The sequence below is a fragment of the Protopterus annectens genome, chromosome 5.part1 (genome assembly GCF_019279795.1).
Source record: "Protopterus annectens isolate FY-2018-M chromosome 5.part1, PAN1.0, whole genome shotgun sequence".
In the NCBI taxonomy this organism is placed as follows: Eukaryota; Metazoa; Chordata; order Ceratodontiformes; family Protopteridae; genus Protopterus; species Protopterus annectens.
The window spans coordinates 624,920,180-624,940,675 of NC_056736.1; the positions used below are offsets into that span (position 1 = coordinate 624,920,180).

The 20,496-nt window shown below is 41.1% G+C and overlaps 1 protein-coding gene across 1 annotated transcript in view; it reads left to right on the forward strand.

The window, feature by feature from the left end:
• The window catches only part of HSPH1 (heat shock protein family H (Hsp110) member 1), a 322,955-nt gene that overhangs the window by 34,667 nt on the left and 267,792 nt on the right, over positions 1–20,496 (forward strand). The window contains exon 2 of the mRNA XM_044073239.1: positions 14,515–14,572. Coding sequence (XP_043929174.1) covers positions 14,515–14,572 — 58 coding nt within the window. The remainder of the gene's footprint in view (positions 1–14,514; positions 14,573–20,496) is intronic.

Below are 20,496 nucleotides of genomic sequence, written 5' to 3' on the forward strand. Positions count from 1 at the left end.
CATTATCTTAGGAGACGTTAACATAGATTGGCTGAAACTATCCACAAATTTCTCCGTCAATAGTATACATCTCTTTGGCTTTTCTCAATTAATACAGCACCCCACCTTTATCAATAAATCTAACCAAAGTGGCTCAGCCATTGACTGGATATTAGTCTCCCACCCCAATAACTACAACACTGCTGATGTCCTTAGCAGTCATCACCCCAGATGTACCTCGAGACTCATCTGTCAACTTCGTAAACACCATACTTTTAAAGTTATCCACAACCTAACCACCTTTAACCAACTCACATTTACCAATATTCTAAGCTGTGTAAATTGGAACTTTCTTAAATACCTATGCTTGGATGAAACAGTTGACAAATGTAACACCATAATGTGAAGTTGTTTTATCTCACCGTTCATTCTTACAGATGGGTTCGGGAGTGGCCTACTACAAAGCTCGAGGTCTTCAGATAGCTTGAGGCCAAGTCTCTATCCCATGATGCACCTAGAGTTACCCAGATCTAGTTTGCTGCTGCAATAGATCGGAAGTTCTCACTATTTCGGGCCCGTAAAACCTTTATTACAAATATTTGATAAAAATTTGATATAGGTTCTCTTTATATATTAGATATTTAGACATTTAGATAAAGCTCTTACAGCTTTGTGTTGTTCCTTCCCTTGGTGCTCTTTATCTTGTATTCCGCTCTTTGACCTCTTTTTTATTTAGGCATTGTTTAGTGTTTAAATTACTTGTGTGCTGTTAGCTTTAGATAAGTCTTTAGACTTAAATAAGTGACTTTTCTGTCACAACTTTGAAATTTTCTCTTTAGAATTTAGGTAAGGTGAGTATATTAGTAGCTGTTTTATAGTTGTGTGGATTATATAGTGACTTCTGTCACAACTTGTTTATGCTGTTTACCATTTAAGCAAATTGTTTTGTGTGTGTGTGCGCTTGCCATTTATATTTAGCCTGTATTATTAGGAAGGCTTGTTGTTGTTGTTTAATTTGTTTTTGGGCGTGTCTTTTTTTACAGCACCCTAATAACGTTGTGCATTTTGAAATGGCTGATAAGGACAAACATCCTAAATCAGGGTTTAAAAAATGCCCTAAATGTGGGCAGAAAATGTCTGTCACCGACAGTCATGTAAACTGCATTTATTGTTTGGGAGCATTACATCTCCAAGAAAGCTGCTCCTTATGCCATCCCTTCTCTTCTAGGGTTCTCCAGGAGAGAAAGAGGAAACTGACAGGGGTTTACCGAAACCTTCTTTCCAAGAGGCCTTTAAATGACCAAGATGGATCCAGTAAGTCCTGAAAGTCTTCCAAGACTTCTATATCTGAATCAAAAAAGTTGAAAAAGTCTTCGACATTGGCTCCGCAGACCTCTGAGCTGACTGTCTTATCCTTTCGGAGCTGGTCCCCGGTTTTGGAACTGGTATCTGAAATACCGAAATCTCCACTTTTACAGTCTGTACCAGCTTCGATCCATTCATCTCGGTCTTCGATTAGCCTTTCTGATTTGGATGTGGATCGTGTGGTGCAGAAACTTTTACAGGCACCGGCCTTTGCTAAATTTTTGTTGGCTCCGACCCAAGTGACTTCAGAGCTGAAGACCCTTTTACCAGCTGCTGCTCTTCTTTCTCTGAGCCATACCAGTCCTTCGGAGCCGGAGGAGTCGGACTTGTTGATCGTGGAGCCTTCAGAGCCAACGCCTGCTCCAGTGTCTTCATCTCCATTTACTCTGATTCACCGCCGATCGAGGAATCTAGGAGCCGACACTCTCTGGTTGGCTCCGGGGAGGATAGTCGGACCAACTTGTCTGTTCAGACTCTGCCTCTCGGAGCTTCGGCTCTGATGAGCTCTGCTCCTACTTCTGGCTCGGAGCCCACTGTCCTGGTGTTGGGGACCTCAGGTCTGGCTTCTTCTTCCCCTAAAGCACCTGTGTCTGCTTCTGCTTCACAGATCCTTGCCAAGTGTAGAGACCCAGAGCCTCAGGAACCCCCATTGGGTGGCCCATGCTCTTCCGAGACCTCACCAGAAGCTCCCACTGATGAGGTTCCCAGGAGGAGAGTCTGTAAGAGGAAGCATCTAGATTCCCCCACAGGAGTCCATGATATCTGATACCGACTTGGATGAATCTGAAGGGTCCCCCTCTGAGGATATCTCATTTGCTGAGATACTAGAAATCCGTAGGCGGAAGGGAGTCTGGCAGTCCACCAACCCTACTGAAGACTAGATGGTTCTTCTGAAGGCTCAGCCCTCCACCTCTTGGGTGTCTCCATCCTTTGATGAGCTTATGCAGCTGGTCTCACGAAGGGAGTGGGAATCTCCAGGCAACATGGAGCCTGTCCCTAGGAGGCCTAATAAATTTAATTTATCTGTGCTCCCCAAGACCAATCTTTTCCAACCAAGGGTGTGCCAGTTGATGCCATGGTAGTGGCAGCAGCCACCAAAAAAGAAATTTTAGAAACTTCCTCTTCTATCCATCTTCCTAACATAGGTTATAGGATCATGGATAGATATGGGAAGCGCACTTACAGTTCAGCGACCTTTGCTCTGCGTTCACTCAACTATCTAACCCATTTTACGAGACTGCAAAGAGATCTCCTTAAAAAGCTGTGAGATGCTCTTCAGTGTACAGTAACTGCAGGAGCTTCAGATAAAGTTGCCTCCCAGCTTGCTACCCTCGACTCCACAGTTAACTCGTCCATGCGCCTCATTTCGTATGCAGCTGATGGAATGAGCAGGCCAGCGGGTACAGGAATTGCTCTTAGGAGACACTGCAGGATGCACTTGTGTTCCTTCGTGGAGCCCTTCAAGTCATCCTTTGTGAATACCCATTTTGATGGCTCGTCCCTTTTCGGGCCTAAAGTTAAGGAAACTTTGACCAGGTGTGAGCAGGAAGGAAAGACTCTGTCTGCCGTCAGAGTCCAGTTTTCCACCCCTACCAGACCCTACCCCAAGGGTCAAAGGGGAGGAAAGATGTGGTTCCGAAAAGCCCAAGGAGCCTTTCGGGACATGTGGTAAACCCCCCCCCCCTCCATGGGCAGAGGAGGGGGGGCAGTAATGGAAGACGCTGCCCTTGCGGTAGAGGGGGTCCACAAAACCAGGGCGACAGAGATCACTTCTTTGGGAAGCCCTACCAGCGCTCCTGAAAGGAGGCCCGACTGTCCTACTCTGGAGGCAGTCGGGGGTTGCTTATCTTTGTATCCAGACACCTGGCTCAAAATAACAAATGACAACTTGGTACAAAGTATCATTTCCAGAGGATATTTCATTCCTTTCGCACACCCCCTCCACTGACAAGAAAAATCACGGACATTCCACTCAGTTGCAGGGAACAGGCAACAATAGACGTCCGATTATTGCTAACAAAAAGTTATCCAACCAGTCCCAGCAGACCAGACAGGATCAGGAACTTGCTGAAGATTCTTTTTAGTTCCAAAAAAGACAGGGGACTGGAGACCTATATTGGACCTCAGCAGGCTAAACAAATCTGTCAAGAAAGAGAAGCTTCGGATGGTCATGCTTCAGTCGATACTTCCCTTTTTAGGGAAAGACAATTGGATGTGCTCTATAGATCCCCAGGATGCGTACTTCCACATAAAAATGGCCAGACCATCCAGAGATCATCTGCGCTTCCGTCTGGGAGCCAGTCATTACCTGTTTCGAGCCCTGCCTTTTGGTCTCACTACAGCCCCCAGAGTGTTCACCAAATGTATGGCAGTGGTCACAGCTCACCTGAGACGTTTAGGATTCCAGGTGTTTCCATACCTAGACGATTGGCTCCTCACCACCACCACCAGGCATCAACTCATTCAAGCCAGGGACACCACTCTTTCACTCTGCAGCCAGCTGGACATTACAATAAACTCAGAAAAATCTGCCTTGTTGCCATCACAACATACTGTTTTTATCAGAGCAGAATTGGACACCACCACCACCACCACCACGCTGAGACTTCCAGTAGAAAGAATCTTACTACTCCGTCAGCAGGTCCGCAATCTGATATCCAAAAACAAGGCTGCAGCATCAGAAGTACTAAAATTGTTAGGAATAATGGCAGCTGCAATTTTGGCTATACCGCTGGGTCGCATGCACATGCGGATTCTGCAATGGCTGTTGTTCACTCAGTGGTCTTACCAAGAGCTCTCCATGTCTCACCTTATAATGATCATGAACTCTTGCAAAAAGGATCTTCAGTGGTGGTTGACCTCTGTTCATGTCACGATAGGTCGTCCCTTTGTTCTACCCCCACCAGCGGCCACAGTGACCACGGATGCTTCCCTGATAGGGTGGGGGGGACACTTTCAGGGAAGAACAGCCCAAGGCACATGGACTGTTTAAGAGACACACCTGCATATCAGTGTCCTAGAGATGAGAGCACTACTTTTAGTGTTCCAGGACTCTCTTCCTCTGGGTACAATTGTGATTCAGACAGACATGTCATTGGTCTGTTACTTGAACAAACAAGGAGGAACCAGGTCCTATCCCCTTTGTCACAAGGCCCTGTATGGCAGTGGGCTATATCCACCCAGCGCTTTCTGTTAGCAATGCACATCCCGGGAAATCCAACGTGATAGCAGACAAGCTGAGCAGAGCAATATTGTTGTCCCACGAGTGGTCCCTCAAGAAATAAATAGTGGACAGGATATTCTGCAGGTGGGGCCAGCCTTACTGCAACCTTTTTGCCAGTCACATGAACACGAAATGCAAAGCTACTTTGCCCTGATTCCCTCTCCGGGAGAAGCCCCAAGGGACACACTCGTTCACGATTGGTCTCCTTTATGCATTCCCATCAATTCCGTTGATATCCAAGGTACTACAGAAAGCAAAAGCCCTGGGAAGGACCATCATTGTAATAGCCAGTCATTGGCCTCATCAGATTTGGTTCCCCTTCCTTCGACTTCATCTTTTGGAGGATCCTTGGATTCTGAACCCAGTTCCAGACCTGACGCACTTACCAGGGGAACTTCATCCCTCTCTGCAGTCCCTGAAGCTGACAGCTTGGCTGTGCTCCAATTCCCATCATAGCCAGGTTCCATAACCTTTCTAATGAGACAAAGCAAATTCTCTTATCCTCTCTCAAATCCTCCACGAGGAAGCTATACCTAATAAGTCAAGAGGTAATAAAAAAGAGAATTTTAGGTACTTATAGACCTATTTTAGTCCCTAAACCCTCTAACATAGGTTTAGATAGTGTTATTGCCCAAGAGGGCACTTTATTGGATGAGCAATCTAGTAAACCTGTGGACCCATGTAGTCTTCTCACATTTTATATGGATAGCTACGATTTTGTAAACATAATGCGAAAGAATTGGGAATTTATACAAACAGACCTACCTACTGTTAAAGAACTACATGATTTTCCTAAGGTAGTCTTTAAGAAAGGTAGGAATTTGAAGAATCTATTAGAAACTCATAAACCTATTAATTTTAGTACAAAACATGGGGGCATGTATAAATGTCATATGTGCCCATATTATAGATGCATAGAGGTAGGGACAAACTTCTCTATCAGAGAGGTTAGTTATACTACTAAACATAGGTTTGATTGTAATACAAATGGAGTGGTCTATCTTGCTAAGTGTCACAGCTGCCCTGCCTTCTATATCGGAAAGACTGATAGACGGTTGAGGGACAGAGTATATGAACATTTGTATAGCATTAGAAATAAGAAACTAGACAATGCCGTAGCTAGACACACTCATTCTTTTCCTAACCATGGTTTTATGTTTAGAGCTATAGAATGTGTAACCTCAGATGCTAGAGGTGGCCCAGTACATTGTTACTTGAAAAAATGGAACTGTTTTGGCAACTACGTACGTCTGCATGTCTCTATTCAGGTCTTAATGAGATGTATCGTATCAAATGTATTTTAAAACTGAAAAGTAAGATAATCACAGCTATATATTTTAAAGTATTTTTTTAAAACCCTTTTAGGGCAGAAATGTATATTACTCTACATAGCAAACTTTTTATGAATTTTACATGTTATGCATATTATATTATTATATTATATTATTTTACTAAGTAGAGTTGTCCCAGTAGGAGCAATGTATGAGTTTTGCATCATTAGTTTAACTGTTTTAGTTTGTTTAAATTGCATGTTTTTTGGAGTATGTACATAAAGTCAGAAACTCATTTATAGGTATGGTTTCTGACTTCTCTATTTTTTATATAGTATATTAAGTATTTTACAAGTTTTTAGAATGTTTTTAGAATATTTATAGATATATAAATTATGACTTAAATAAATATGTTGGATTTTAATTAATTTATCTAGAAGTAGATATAATTCATGGTATGTGTGTTTAAGGCATTTTGGCTTAGGCTGTGAGGGTATGTATATGCATTGGTTGGTGTTGATCAGCTGTTCTAATTAGTAGGGCGGATCAGCTGACTGATCATGTTATGTACTGTGTTTTGAATATTTAATTGCATCTGAAGAAGTCTAGCTATCCAGCCAGACGAAAAGCGCTTTATGGAATAAAAAGTTTGCATTACTAGCTTGCAAGTTCGTGGATTTATTCTTTTTGTGGAGCATTAGTCTGTTTGTTGCTGCTGTTGTTTTTCAAAGCTATACCTTAGCAAATAGAAAAAAAATTCTATATGGGCCTCTGAAAACAACATTGATCCCTGTCAAGCCCCTATGGCCTCCATTTTAGAGTTCTTGACTATGATTTTTAACAAAGGAGCTGCAGCAGCAACAGTTCGTGCTCGGCTTGCTGCCATTTCTAATTTTCACCTTGGATTTGAAGGATTGAACATTATATCACACAAAACTATCCAAAGCCTTTCTTAAGGGAACCTTTCATCTCAGACCACCTGTAAAATCTTCCTGTACCCCATGGAATCTAAATTTTTTGCCTTCTCACATTATTCTTCCTCCATTTGAACCAGCCTCCTCATGTGACCTCATATTTTTGTAATGGAAGACCATCTTTTTAGTAGCTATCACTTCTGCCCGCAGAGTGTCAGAGCTTCAAGCCTTGTCCATTAAGCCTCCTTATTTGATTTTTCATGCTGACAGTGTTTCACTTCGAACGAACCCCTCTTTTTTGCCTAAAGTTTGCACTGAAGCTAATCTTAATCAAATTATTGATTTGCCAGTTTTCTTCCCCAATCACTCCAACAATTTAGAATATATGCTGCACAAACTTGATGTTCTTAGACAGCTTAGATTTTACTTGGCTAGAACAAAAGATTATAGGAAATCTGAACTGCTTTTCAGCTCCTTTTCAGACTCCAGGAAAGGTATGCCAGTGGCCAAAACAACTCTGTCAAAGTTTTTATCTGATTGCTGCTAATATGCCCTTACAACATAAAATTAAGGCTTACTCCATCAGAGCAACGTCTACATCCTCTGCCTTTTCTGCCAGACTTCCTATGGATAGCATTTGTGCAGCAGCCACTTGGCCAAGACCTCATACCTTTATCATTTATTACAAAGTTGACAGGGCCTCCTTTGGGTCCACTATCCTGAAAAGCATATTCCCGTGAGCCACCCAAGATAGATGGTGCTTGGGATGCTACCCATCTTTAAGAATGAACGGTGAGATAGAACTTCACATAAAGAAGTTATGTACTTACCATAACGTTAAATGTGAGTTGTTCATTTCACCTTCATTCTTACTTCCCACCCTCCTACCCCCTCCTGGGCTTTTTGAAGACCTAGATGCTGGATTCTTCCTGTTTGCTCAACCCTTCTATAGCTTTGTCTTATGGAATGATAGAATGACATACGGTATTATATGCAGCAAACAAGGTCTGTAACTCTAGGTGCATCATGGGATAGGGACTTGGCCTTGAGCTATATGAAGACCTCAAGCTTTGTAGTAGGATGATCCTTGGAGCTGAGGATTGGCTCCGAACCCATCTGTAAGAATGAAGGTGAGATGAACAACTCACAAGGAACGTTATTGTAAGTACATAACTTCTTTTTCTTAGATGCACTAGTCTAGCTCCCCCCACCCCAGAAGAAAAAGAGTTAAAAATAAATTGTCTCCTTCACAACAAATAAATCCATGTATGATAGGGACAAAGCCTGAAAAACCCACCAGAAACACACATACCCCCCTACCCAGTCTCTCTCTAAAGAACTGAGAAAAAACAGTCCTACTACAAAACCCCTCAGCAAACCTCTACATCCAGCCCAAAGAAATTCTGGCAGTCTATCAGAAACATAATTCAACCTGGAACTAAATCAATCCCTCAGTCTTCACCAACCAGTTTAATGCTGACACTGCCTCTACATTCAGTGCCTACTTTATTGAAAGTATCTATATTATCAACAGCTTAATTTGGACCTTGCTTTCCTTCTGTTGACATTCTCCCCAACAAATTCCTAAAAATTGCTGGAAATGCCCTAGCCTATCCTTTATCAATACTCATTAATAGATCTGTTGATGAAAATTTCATTTAATAGATCTGTTGATGAAAACTACGTTCCATCCCTCTGGAAGAAGATCTTCATAATCCCACTGCTTAAACGAGGTAATTCCACAGAAATATCAGACTACAGGTCCATAGCTGTACTGTCACCTATATCTAAAATTCTTAAAATGTATCCAAAAACAACTCCTTCACCACTTGAAAACAGTATTCTCTCTCTCCCATGCCCAGCATGGTTTCAGACCAACACATAGCACTTCCACAGCTCTCCTGTCCTTCACTGAGTCAGTCAGCAAAGCCCATGACTTGGATAGCTTTGTCTCATCTCTATTCCTTGACCTGTCTAAAGCTTTTGACACTGTCTCTAGTCTTCAACTCCTATCTCAATTCTCCCTCCTTGGCTCTTCAGACAATACCTATTAAAATGATTCTTCAGTTGTGTCCAACCGATATCAATCCCTCAAATGGGACTCTTCTGTATCTCCCTATCTACCAGTCATCACTGGCATTTCTCAGGGCTCCATCCTAGGCCCTCTCCTCATCAACATATTTATTAACAGCCTTTCATCTGGATCCAAATACACAACATTAGTCCAGTATGCAGATGACTCTACCCTAATATACTCTTAACAGTCTTGCTGAACTACAAACACTGACACCAAACACCTTCAGCTGCATAAAAGCCTGGCTTTCCAACTACCAGCACTTGCTCAATCCCAAGAAGATCAAACTCTTCTTATTCTTTCCTAAGCAACACTCTCCCGATGAAGGATCCTTCAGAATATCTTCACTAAACAACACAGTAGTAAAAGTTGTCCCTCATACCAAACTTCTAAGTGTTACTATTGACAGTCCCCAATTTGACTTGCATGTAAATAACACTATCAAATCAATCTATCAAAATCTTGGTATGTTACATAAGGTTAAACCATTCCTAACAAACTCTACTACAGCCAAACTTGCCTCCACATACCTTTTACCTTCTGTTCTTTATGCCTCACCTATTCTAACTAACCTAAGCACCACCCTGAAAACCAAACTTGAACAATGTTATAACAAAACAGCAAAATTCACCATCGCCCAACTTCATAAATGTCATCACTATATCTCTCAAACAACTTAACTGACTTTAGCTTTCCAACTATCTCCTCCATCTTAAAATACTACCTTCCTCATTGGAAACTTTGATCTTCTGACAAGCATAATTTATCTGTTTATGAACCAATAAGATCCAGTGGCCACAGTCTGTATTTTTACTGCATAACCAAAGCTTGGAATAACCTGATAACTACTGTCCAAGTCCTCTGCTACAACAAAATTTGAAGACCCTTCTTGAGCTTCTTTCCAGATCTTGGTTGTGCTCATGTTCCTCACCTACCTAGCTTTCAGCTAATATTAACAGCTGACAGTTATTTTTCCATGAATTCTCCTTGTAATCACCTTGTACTCTCTTCAACTACATGCTAAGTTGTTCTTTATTTCATAATTTACTCACTCCAGAATAACCCTATACTAACTATATATTCATTACTACTACTACTATTCAAAATTGTATTCCATTATCTATAGAAGTTTTTGCATGTGTAAGTTTTTTTCACTGTTTAATGTCCATATCTAAGATGTACTTTTTGCACTACTTGTAAATATCCCTGTATCTACTTTGTATTTTAAATATTCTGTACAGAAGTTTTTCTTCTCAATGTCAGTGTTTTGTATTGTGTAGAACTGATGTGGAGATTTTTCTCCTCGGGACTCCACTGAAAATGGGTAATCTGTACCCTTTCGGACTTTCCTGATTACCAAATGTCAAATAAGGTGGCATCCGATAACTAATTAATTTAAATCAATCTATATATCAAATGGTGTTTTTTCCAAGATACTCCATCTCCTTCATTTACTAGATGTTCTCAAACAACTCAGATTCTGTGTTCACCGGACAAAGGAGTTCAGAAAAGGTGACCATTTGTTCATCTTCTTTGCTAGGACAAAACTAGGAAAAGCAGTGTCTAAATTAACTCTGTCCATATGGCTTTCAGATTATCTCCTTTGTATATCGTAGAAAACAATTGCCTTTATCAAGTAAACCTGAGGCACAGGATTATCAGTTGATATTTGTGCAGCAGTTACCTGGGCAACTGTACACACTATAAGTTGAATGAACAATTGAGATCACATTCAACATTTGTCTCCACCATACTTGGGAATGTCCTTCCCTGATACCACCCAGTTAATAGTTTGGGATTCTGTCCCACATGTTTGAGTGGACAAAAATAGACATCACTGGATATGAAAGTCAGGTACTTACCATAGCAATAGATTCATGTTGTCTCATTTTTGTCCACTTCAAACTCTCTCCCCCCAACCCCCTTCCAAATTATTGCCTATGGCTTCTAGTTGACCAAGTGGAGATTACTCCCCGTCTGAGCACATTCTCACTAGACTGAATATTTTTTCCACCAGCTGTTGCAGATTCCTTTTTTAGGGGCAAACTCAGTCTGGGTATCTGAGGATCAACCTATGGAGTCATGGGTAGGGGAGGAGTCGAAGTTCTGGAACTGATGAGCTGGAAATTGGATCCGGCAACCTACAAGTTTTGAAGCGGATGAAAATGAGACACCATAGATATAACATAGTAAGTACATACGGTGGCTATAAAAAGTTTACACACCCCTGTTAAAATGCCAGGTTTTTGTGATATAAAAAATTTTGACCACAATAAATCATTTCAAAACTTTTTTTCCCACCTTTTAATGTGACCTATAACCTGTACAATTCAATTGATAAACAAATCTGTTAGGGGGAAAATATTAAAAAATAAAAAATGTACAATAAGCTGGTTGCATAAGTGTGCACACCCTTAAAATAATACTTTGTTGAAGCACCTCTGGATTTAATTACAACATTCAGTCTTCTTGGGTACACATCTGCCATCAACTAAAAAGACTATTAACTCCAAATAAAGTTCAGCTGTCCTAGTAGGATTTTCCTGACATTTACTCAGTTGCCTGCTACTAAACCTGGCATTTTAACAGGGGTGTGTAAACTGTTTATATCCACTGTAACTTTCGTTTTCATAGAGCGAGGTCCATCTTCCAGTAGGAGCCCTCCTTTCTTTCCCATGCCTGGGTTTTTGAAACATTTTTAGACTGCCTTTATGTTTTTTTTTTATTTATTTGAGCTGCCTTAGTGCAGACTTGAGAAATCTGGATAATATGTCTCCAACAATGGGGGAGGTGTTTGGTGGCCTGCTAAAGCTTTTAGAAGCTGGGTTAAGTCCTGCTGGCCTTGATGTGGGATGATGAAGCTGGACCTAGTCCTATATCTGTCATTAAGGTAATTACATAGGATTCTTTTCTACTTTTTGCTGGAGACCAACTTTACTTCCAACTGGCTACCATGTTTTCCAATCTATAACAGTCTTCATGTCCTAAATTTATATTTCTTTTAATTCTTCATGTATAAATTCCTCAAGCTTAAATGTTTTCCAGCTTTTTAATACTTCAGGTATGAATTTTGTCTTGGTAATAGATTTCCATGGTTTTGCCTTTGTCTTGTACATTACCTATCCAGATCAACCTGTCTGGCTCCTTCCCTGTGCAGCATCTTCAGATAATGCATGTTCACTTCACTTCCCAGTACAAAAACTACAGCACGCTCAGAATCTAGCATGTGCCCTTTCTACACAATTTCTCATGTTAACACTATTAGCCTATGCCCTTTTTCGCTGCTGACTGAGCAGGATATATGCGATCATGCTAACCTGTTTAGGTTGTAGTCTGCATACGTATTTGCTTGCTTGACAGACCAGCCTCAGTCTGATATCTGTTCTGGTTTCCCTGGTAACATTTGGAGTGTACGAGTATAAACTTGCTCTTTCCCACTCCATCCACTCACCTGTTTAGAACTCCCTGATCACATTTACATCCTGTAGGGCATCACTATCATTGCAGTTTCTGTTTTTGCACCCATCCCACTGGCAGTGATTTGTCTTTCCATATTTATTCTCTGTTGTTGTGTGACCATGGCATTAGTGTATCTAAGCAGGGGGTGTGGGTGATTTGTCCTCTGCCAAAGTGATTTTTCTTGTTTGTGTGTATAAAGCATTAGTTTGTTTTGCCTGATTAAAGCTTCAGTGAACTGACTGTTTTTATTTGGGCTGATTTGTAGTGACTTTATTTAAGAAAATGTCATAGACTGTTTTCGTATTCATACCCCCCCTTTTATATTTTTGAATATCTGCATTTACCGGTCATGATTGCCTTTTCACCCTCCTGTGGTGGGAGGGTGACCTAATGGTTAAGGTGTTTGCCTTACAAACACAAGGTGCAGGGTTTGAATCTCACAAGAGATAATTGGCTAGGTTTAAAATGGCTCGCAGGGGCAGTTAGCCTAGTACTAACCTATGAACCTATGTTTGGAGAGAGCATACACATTGTGTTCCCCTGGCTAAACCCATGTGAGTGTGTTATACAGGCCCTTTAGTTACTGGACGACTTGAGCAAGTCATTCTATAAAGGCAAATGGCATCAGAAACTGCCTTTACTAGTCTGTTCTGGATGTCTGGTATAATATGAGGTGGGGTCTGTGATAGCCATCGAGGATGGAGATGCACATTATGAGGAAAGATGGTTATGGGTATTCACTATATGTTTTATATGTAAGTAGATGTGCATCTTCAAGAACAAATCCTCTTTGTACCTCTGTGCATTCTTTTCAGTCAGTTTTGTCTGTTTTTGTTATGATGATGGCTTTTATATGGTTTTGAGCCGCTGGGCATAATGCATTATGGATGGAATTAGCATATTGTGGGTGGGTGGTTCTAGAATGTTGAGTGCTCCGTTGTCATGCCTGGCAGCATCAGTCACATTACTTCCTTATGGCAGAATCAGTCCTATTACTGCCAAAGATGGCATTCTGTTGCTTGATCTAACGCTGTGGCAAATATTGATAACCTGTTAAAAGTTTTTTTAGAACCTGGGTTAATTCTTGATGTTTGTAATTGACAAGTAGAAAAAAAAAAAAAAAAAAAAACTAAAGTTGAAGTGTTTGCCATAAACAAAACTCACTGAAATGGAGTGGATGTTTTGGATAGTTTAGTCAGTGACCTAGTATCTGTTAGAAGATGGCCAGTGATGGTTTGAAAATGCATTGATCTGTAGTAGGTGTATTGGCAGTCCTCTCTGCATGATTTTGTGATGGGCTGGTGCTTCACTCAGAACTGGTTACTCTGTTGGGATAGGTTGTGGCTTCCTTGTGATCCTGAATTAGAATAATACAGTAATTGGAAAAAGCTGAATGCATTGATTATAATTAAATTTGTATAACAAATGATGAAATGTAAGTACAGGCTGAATATGTTAATGTAAGAATGAGTGTATTATCCATGTTAAAATTGATTGGAATGTGGGTGAATTTGTGCGTTTAAATTTTTTGCTGAATAGCCTCTTGGTTCATGTGTTGGAGTACTGCAAATTTTATTTCTTTCTGTAGATGCTGTCCATGTTTTGTAGCTTTATGTGAGGCAAGATCCTCCTGTTTTAGTAGATTTTTTTGCTTGCGTCCTCTGGCCATGTAGTTATAGTTTCTGACTGCCCTAATGGACCTAATCATTCCCCCTTGGTGAGAGTCTTTTCACTTAGTTGTTGTTCTGGGAGTGAAAGTCAAGCAGATATGGAGTGGGGCTTTCTTCCACACACAGGAATAAGGCTTTTGCTTTAAGACCTTGGTTCCCACTCTTTATGCACAGCTGATAACACTCTGCTGGTTGGGCTTGCAGTGGGGGCATCTTACACTGGTCTGTCCCTCACGTCTGCAGGGGACTTTAGTCAGCATAACTACCCCACCACCATCACTGAGAAAATACTGCAGGCAGTTTCTGCAGTCTTCACTGAGGAAATTGTGCCTGTAATGTGACCCCAGAAGTACACATCTACACCCTCCCTTGATGGACGTGAGCAGGCTCTGCCCCTTTTCTTTCTCAGCTTATTTGGCTCTTAGTTCCAAGGCTGCTGATCAAACCTTGGTTGCCCTGGGTTGCAGTCAGGGCTTTTTCTCAGTGCCACAGAGACAGCATTTTTCCATTAAATTGTTAATATAAAAACTAATTTCAGACTTTTTTTTTTTTCCTACAGTGCTGTTGTGTCATTTGCATCCAAGAACAGAGCTATTGGTATTGCAGCAAAAAATCAGGTAGGTAATTATGCTGGATTTGTTTGTGGTATATGACTATTCCAAAGAGCGGGAAAGATCTTGTTTAATGATAAATACAAGTGAGAAAATGCATTGGAAATGGAAATGCTAATGTGTTAATTCCCAATACTATTTTTGCACTGATAACTTGAATTTGTGTTTCTCAGTATTGTGTAAAATGCTAATTTTTTTTCTCCTAATTTAGTAGAGCTACCTTTGTTTTAAATGTTTACAGTAAGGCTTCGTAATCTGTTACTGTAATATTTAGTGTGTAGTTCTGTCCCCCCCCCCATCAGTCTGCCTTCACTCAGATGCTGGTGACCTTAACTTTCCAGCTTTTTGGACACTTCCTCTCTTGAAGTAGAAGTGAATATGATAATAAAATGGCCAGGTACTGGGAAACAGTAGTGGTGGGTTGGACAGCTGTCTTTTGCCCATCCTAAATTTTTTCCTGTTTTAGGCAGAAGATATGGATGATACGTGAAAGTATCTCTGTACATACTTATTCCATAGAGATCTGCCGTTGCATTCTGATTGTCAGGTGGTAGTACCTGTAGTCCCCACCAAGGGAACACTCTGTTGCTCTGTCCTCTTTAGGATGGACATTTTTTATTTGGAATGCTGGCTTATTGGCCATCTCCTAAATTGGCTCAACTGTAGTAGAAATTTGAGGGATCTACCAGTGGAAAACTGACAACACCCAGATATCAGGGCTTCTGCCTCTAGAAAAGCAGATACAGTTTGTCATCAACTTAAAGACTGGTTGGTGTGAGGTGGATCTACAGCCCTGATTGCACTATGTTGACAGCAGCTTTAAATGTAACCCCACACCATTGGCACAGGTATTTAATTGCCTTAGCAGAGAGACTTAACACCCTGGAGGAGACTTAAAGTCACTTCTGCATCATCTCCACATTAACTTTAAGGGTGCTGAAGATGAGTAAAGTGATTTTCATTGGGTGTAGCCTGGGGGAAACCAACTGCATTTTAACAGGCTGCTTGACTGTGATTAGGAGTATTTGGCTGGCAGTAGCCATAGCTGTTGGTTTCTGGATTATTCATGTATCTTATAATGCTGGACATAGGTAAGTCCAAGTATTGAGTGAGTTCTAGAGGCCCCTGTTGCAGCTAAAAGTCATTAACTGCTTTAATGGTACAAAACCGAAATTAGGCTTTTTTGTTTACATCTGTATGGGTTTATGGCTCCATTCTTGCCAACGTGCTTTTATAAAGTGACTGTATAACCTGTCATGACCTCCACAAGGGCAATATCGGGATCAGCATCCTTCTGGAAGGCAAGGAGATCGTAGAAATCTGGCTTTGTAGCATTCTCAGTAAGCCAAACATAACAGAACTTCATTTTTGGGATGACTGTATGCAACCATTGCCGCAGCCAGTCCATCTCCCTCAGGAGGTTGAGGGGGGCATTTCTGACATTTTGATAGAGAAAACAAATCTGGTTGTTACCTTTTGTTTTTCCATACCACACAGCAAGTATTTATTTAGCCATATAGCCTTTCAGGGCAAAAATCTGCATAAAGGAAGGCATTCTTAAAGCACTGCAAAGAACCATCCAACCTGTCTCAAGAGCCAGTAATGCCAGGAACCCCCCCCCCACCTACTTTAGGGCCAGAAAGACCAGTGTTGAGTCCATCGTGGATATAAACAACCTAAACACACTGGTGGGTTTTCACCAAAGAATTTTTTTGTAGTTGGTCTTCAGTCTGCCAAACATTCCCGTTTAGAAGGAGATGTGAATATGTTCTTCAGATCTTCTAAGGTGCAGTTCATTTCAAAATAAAGCAAGCAAATGTAGCCCCTCTCAACAAGTATAAGCCAATAGTTTCCAGTTAATAACCTTGTTGTTCAGCTGCTAATCTTCACTTCGTATGTTTTTTAAATACATTTGGCTGTGGTAGCTGTCATCGATGTGCAGGTATTTTTGTCTGAGATATTTTTCCTAATTGTCACAGGTTGATTTTTGTGCAAGAGATACTGTCTTAAGCTCTTCCAGCTCATTGGAATCTTTGCTTGCCCTATACTGGCTAACCATCAAACATACCTCTTATGGTCAGATGCATTTGTTCCCCAGGTTATCAAAAGTTAGTCAGTCAGTCATGGGGATAGAATGTCGTCATTCTGGCAGCCATTAAAGATTTTTCTTTTTGGCCTTAAGGAAACAGTCATGAAATAACTTTGTACTTGGTAATCAAACTACACGTCTGTTTTTGTACAGAGTGTTAATAATTGCTTGGTATCCTACTGCATTATTCATAATTAAGAATTGTTTTAGTCTATGTTCTTGTCTGCTGTTACTTGTCAGGAGCTGGGATTGTGGCTGAAAACAGTCAGTAGACAAGCTCACCTACCTGATTATCAAATTACATTAAATGAGTAAATGTCTTTATCTCTCTGCATCATATTTGCCATAAGTAGCTCTTTGAAATCTTGGTCAGGTATAAAAAAAGTCTGAAAATTTGCCCAGCTACTGACCATTGTTGGGTGCATGCTTAACTCCCCAAGACTTTTCATATACTCACTAGAGGTAGATGCCTGAAGTTTTTGTTAATTACTGTTTCTGCCTTCATTAGGATGTCACCCCCCCAGTCTTTGAGAATTTAGGGTCACATGTCTTTGCCCCTTTTAATGGCTTGCTTTGTCAGTGCATGCCAGTCATTTATTAGACTCTGGTTGGCAACCTTAGCAAGGTTTGGACTTTCGGTACTCTGTCCATATCTCCAAAAATATGCAAAATGGTGTGACAGACTGATCTGTCTGCTGGCTGTCGGTTATTTTCTTCAAACCACAGCATTTGGTAATGCCTCTGCCACTACTCCTGAGGTGGGGAGTGCATAAAGTCAACTTAGAGAATCTGGTCAGCACAGAAGTCTCAGATTCTTGTAAATGTGAAAATGTGTGAGGCACTCCTATCTCTGTAGATGGAATGGCTTCCCAAATATGCACTCAGAGTATGTTGGTGACTTGGTATGGTCTTGGACACAGTCTCGCAGACTGATCGGGAACTGCTTGCGTTTTCATATGTTGTCTCAGGATTGGTTCATGCACTTTTTTTTCCAGGATTGGCAGCAATATGTGTGATTTTTTCCCCCCCTTTCCTTACAGGTATGCAGTGTACGTTATCATACCCTTTAAGAAGTCAACTAACCCTGCAAATTATATTATCAGTAGCACACCCCTAGTAGTAGACTGAGTGGTAAGAGAGCTAAGTACACCGATAAGTAGTAGCCTGAACTTTCACCGCCATGATTCCACAGTAGTGAGGAAGCCCTATGTGGCACAACTTATAAGTAAAGGTATGGCATCCAGCTCCAAGGAAATTAGTCACGTTGTACTCAGCCCTCATTAGACCAATAATAAAGTACAATGCTTCATTTGACATGTACTTGTGTAGGCACTTAAAATAGCCGGAGTGACCTCAGAGGTTCCTCACAGTGAAAATACAGGGTGTAAACAACATGTCCTATGTGGATAGACTAAAAGCCCCGTATCCCTTAACTATGTCTCCTACTGACGATTAAGGGGTGACGTATGCATGACCTACAAGGCACTCGCAAATCCAGCCCTGATGGAGCTTCTACACATCCACAAGTCAGACAGCATGAAGGTCTCACTATCTAAGAATCTAACCATAGTGACTCAAAAGACTCTGGATAGAAAGCTATGTATCTTAGAGATTGACCCTTCTTTGGAACAGGCTTCCTATTCACATTAAGCAGAGCCATTCCCTGCCCCTCTTCAAACACCGTTTGGATCAGTGGATGGGTAATTGCATATTCACACCTGGGTTAGTGCCTATGTCTCTTATGGTCAGGGGCAGTCTGTGAGCTATTCATTGCTTAGGCACAAATCCATGCCATCCTGTTGCCCCTAGGGGCCATATATTGGGTGAAATGCTTACATTACATTGGAGGTTTCTAAGGGGCATAGTGTTACAGTGGTTGCCATGTATCATTTTCGTGTATTGAAATTACTTGAATCAGTTGACATTGACCTTTTTTATAGAGTTTGGTTGCAGCAAGTTGAACTTCTTTTAGGCATGATTCCCTGTTTTATGTCCTTTGAAGTTATGGTTACAGGATATTCCGAGAGGTTCTTATGCTGAGGAGGTGCCCTGTATGGGGCCCTGCCACTCGGGTCCTGCAGTCAAGCTATTTAAAAACTGAGTGAGTACTTGTGTGTTTACCATAGTACCCTTAAAAAAAGTTGGCTTCTGGGTATTTTGGTTCTCCTGATGGTATTAAGAGAAGGAGCTAGAGAATGCCAGAAAAGGGATGTAATTTTGGATAGAGGAAGCGGCCTCAGAAAACTTGGCTTTGTAGAAGTGTACATGACTGTGACAAGACTGGTCCAGCATTTTCCCACAGATCTAGTGTTATGGTGAGTGCAGGACTTTAGTTTATTTTGCTGATTTTTAAGTTTTTGTTTTGCTGCTTTTGTATGGAGTAGTTCCCCATTTGTTTTTCTTTACACGGGTTTCTTGACTGGTTACTAAAGCATATCCCTTTGCAATGCTGAAGGTCAGCCTCTCATTTGTGTTTTCAAAGCAAAAAAAAAAATGAAAAAAACCCAAAAATGTATGTATGCATATGCTCGTGTACTCCTGTACTGCTGCAGCCTGAAATAACTTCAGTTCATATTTGTCAACACCATAGACTGCTGCAGACAGTAGTGAACAGTGCAACAGCTTCATCTACATGTCCCCCATTGTTTATCTCAACAAGTTCTGAGTTATCAGGGTTCAATTCTAGAATTCAACCTGAATAAAAAATGTTAATGTAAGGCTTGCTGCCCCTTTACCATTGTCACAAATTGCAAACTTGTATATGTCCTCTCCAGTCACACAAACAGTGGGAAAGGAGAAATTCCAAAAATCAAAAGGAATCTCATTTGGCACACACAGACTGCACTGGCAGCAATTTCCTATGGAAGACTGCAATCCTGTCAGTCTGTATCAGGGATTTGAACTGTATGCAAGGAGGCTCATTCAGTTTACATATACACTTGCAAGTGTTGCAACAGCTATGGTGCTCTGCTCCTTGCCTATCTTCCATCATCCTGACCCGCAATCCTGTGAATCACTGTCCTTTAGTTGGTGCAAAGGTTAAGGCTGTGAGCTGTAGTTCCTGTAGTATGTGGTTTGATCCCCTTAACCTTCGTTTGCCTACTGTATGACCATGTGCAGGTTACTTAACCAAGCATGGTTCCTGGGTCACCCCTAAAAAGGGACTGTTTGTGTCTGGTGGGGCCACCTAGTTAACAAATGGATATTATTATTGCACTGGCATGTGCTGTTCTCTGTCCCCTTATCCCACACCTTTCACTTCTCTAGAACTGCCATCAAGAATCTTTTTACCTTTTAACAGTGTACTTCACTTCCCCACCCTTGCTGTACTCACTTTATCTCTATCTTCACTCTTGCCCGTACAACTTCCATTTGCCCTCAAATCTTCCCCTGTTCAGCCATCTTGCACCCAACTCACCCTGACATTGCATTTCATCTCTAGTCTTTGCAGAGTCTTCAGGCTAGCATCTCTTTCTTTCCCATTAAGCAAATCTACCACTTTTTATTTATTCTTCTTCCATACATTTTCCCCACCCAGTTGATTGGCTTCAGAGATTTTGCACCTCCCCTCCTAGCCACCATATATGGAAATGTTGCCTCACATCTCCAGCAAGCATCATTCTCCTCCTGCTTTTTGCTTTTTATTCTCACCGGCATTCCAGTACTGTCTATGCAATAAACCTCTCTATAGTCTGTATAGGACTAGCCCTTCTTAGGGTCTATATTATAAGCACGAAAGCCCTATTAACCGAATACTAAAACACTGACACACATTCCACGAACTGCGAATACACCGAACGCCTTAAACCCCGAAATTCAAAAACTCTTAACAGTTATAGTT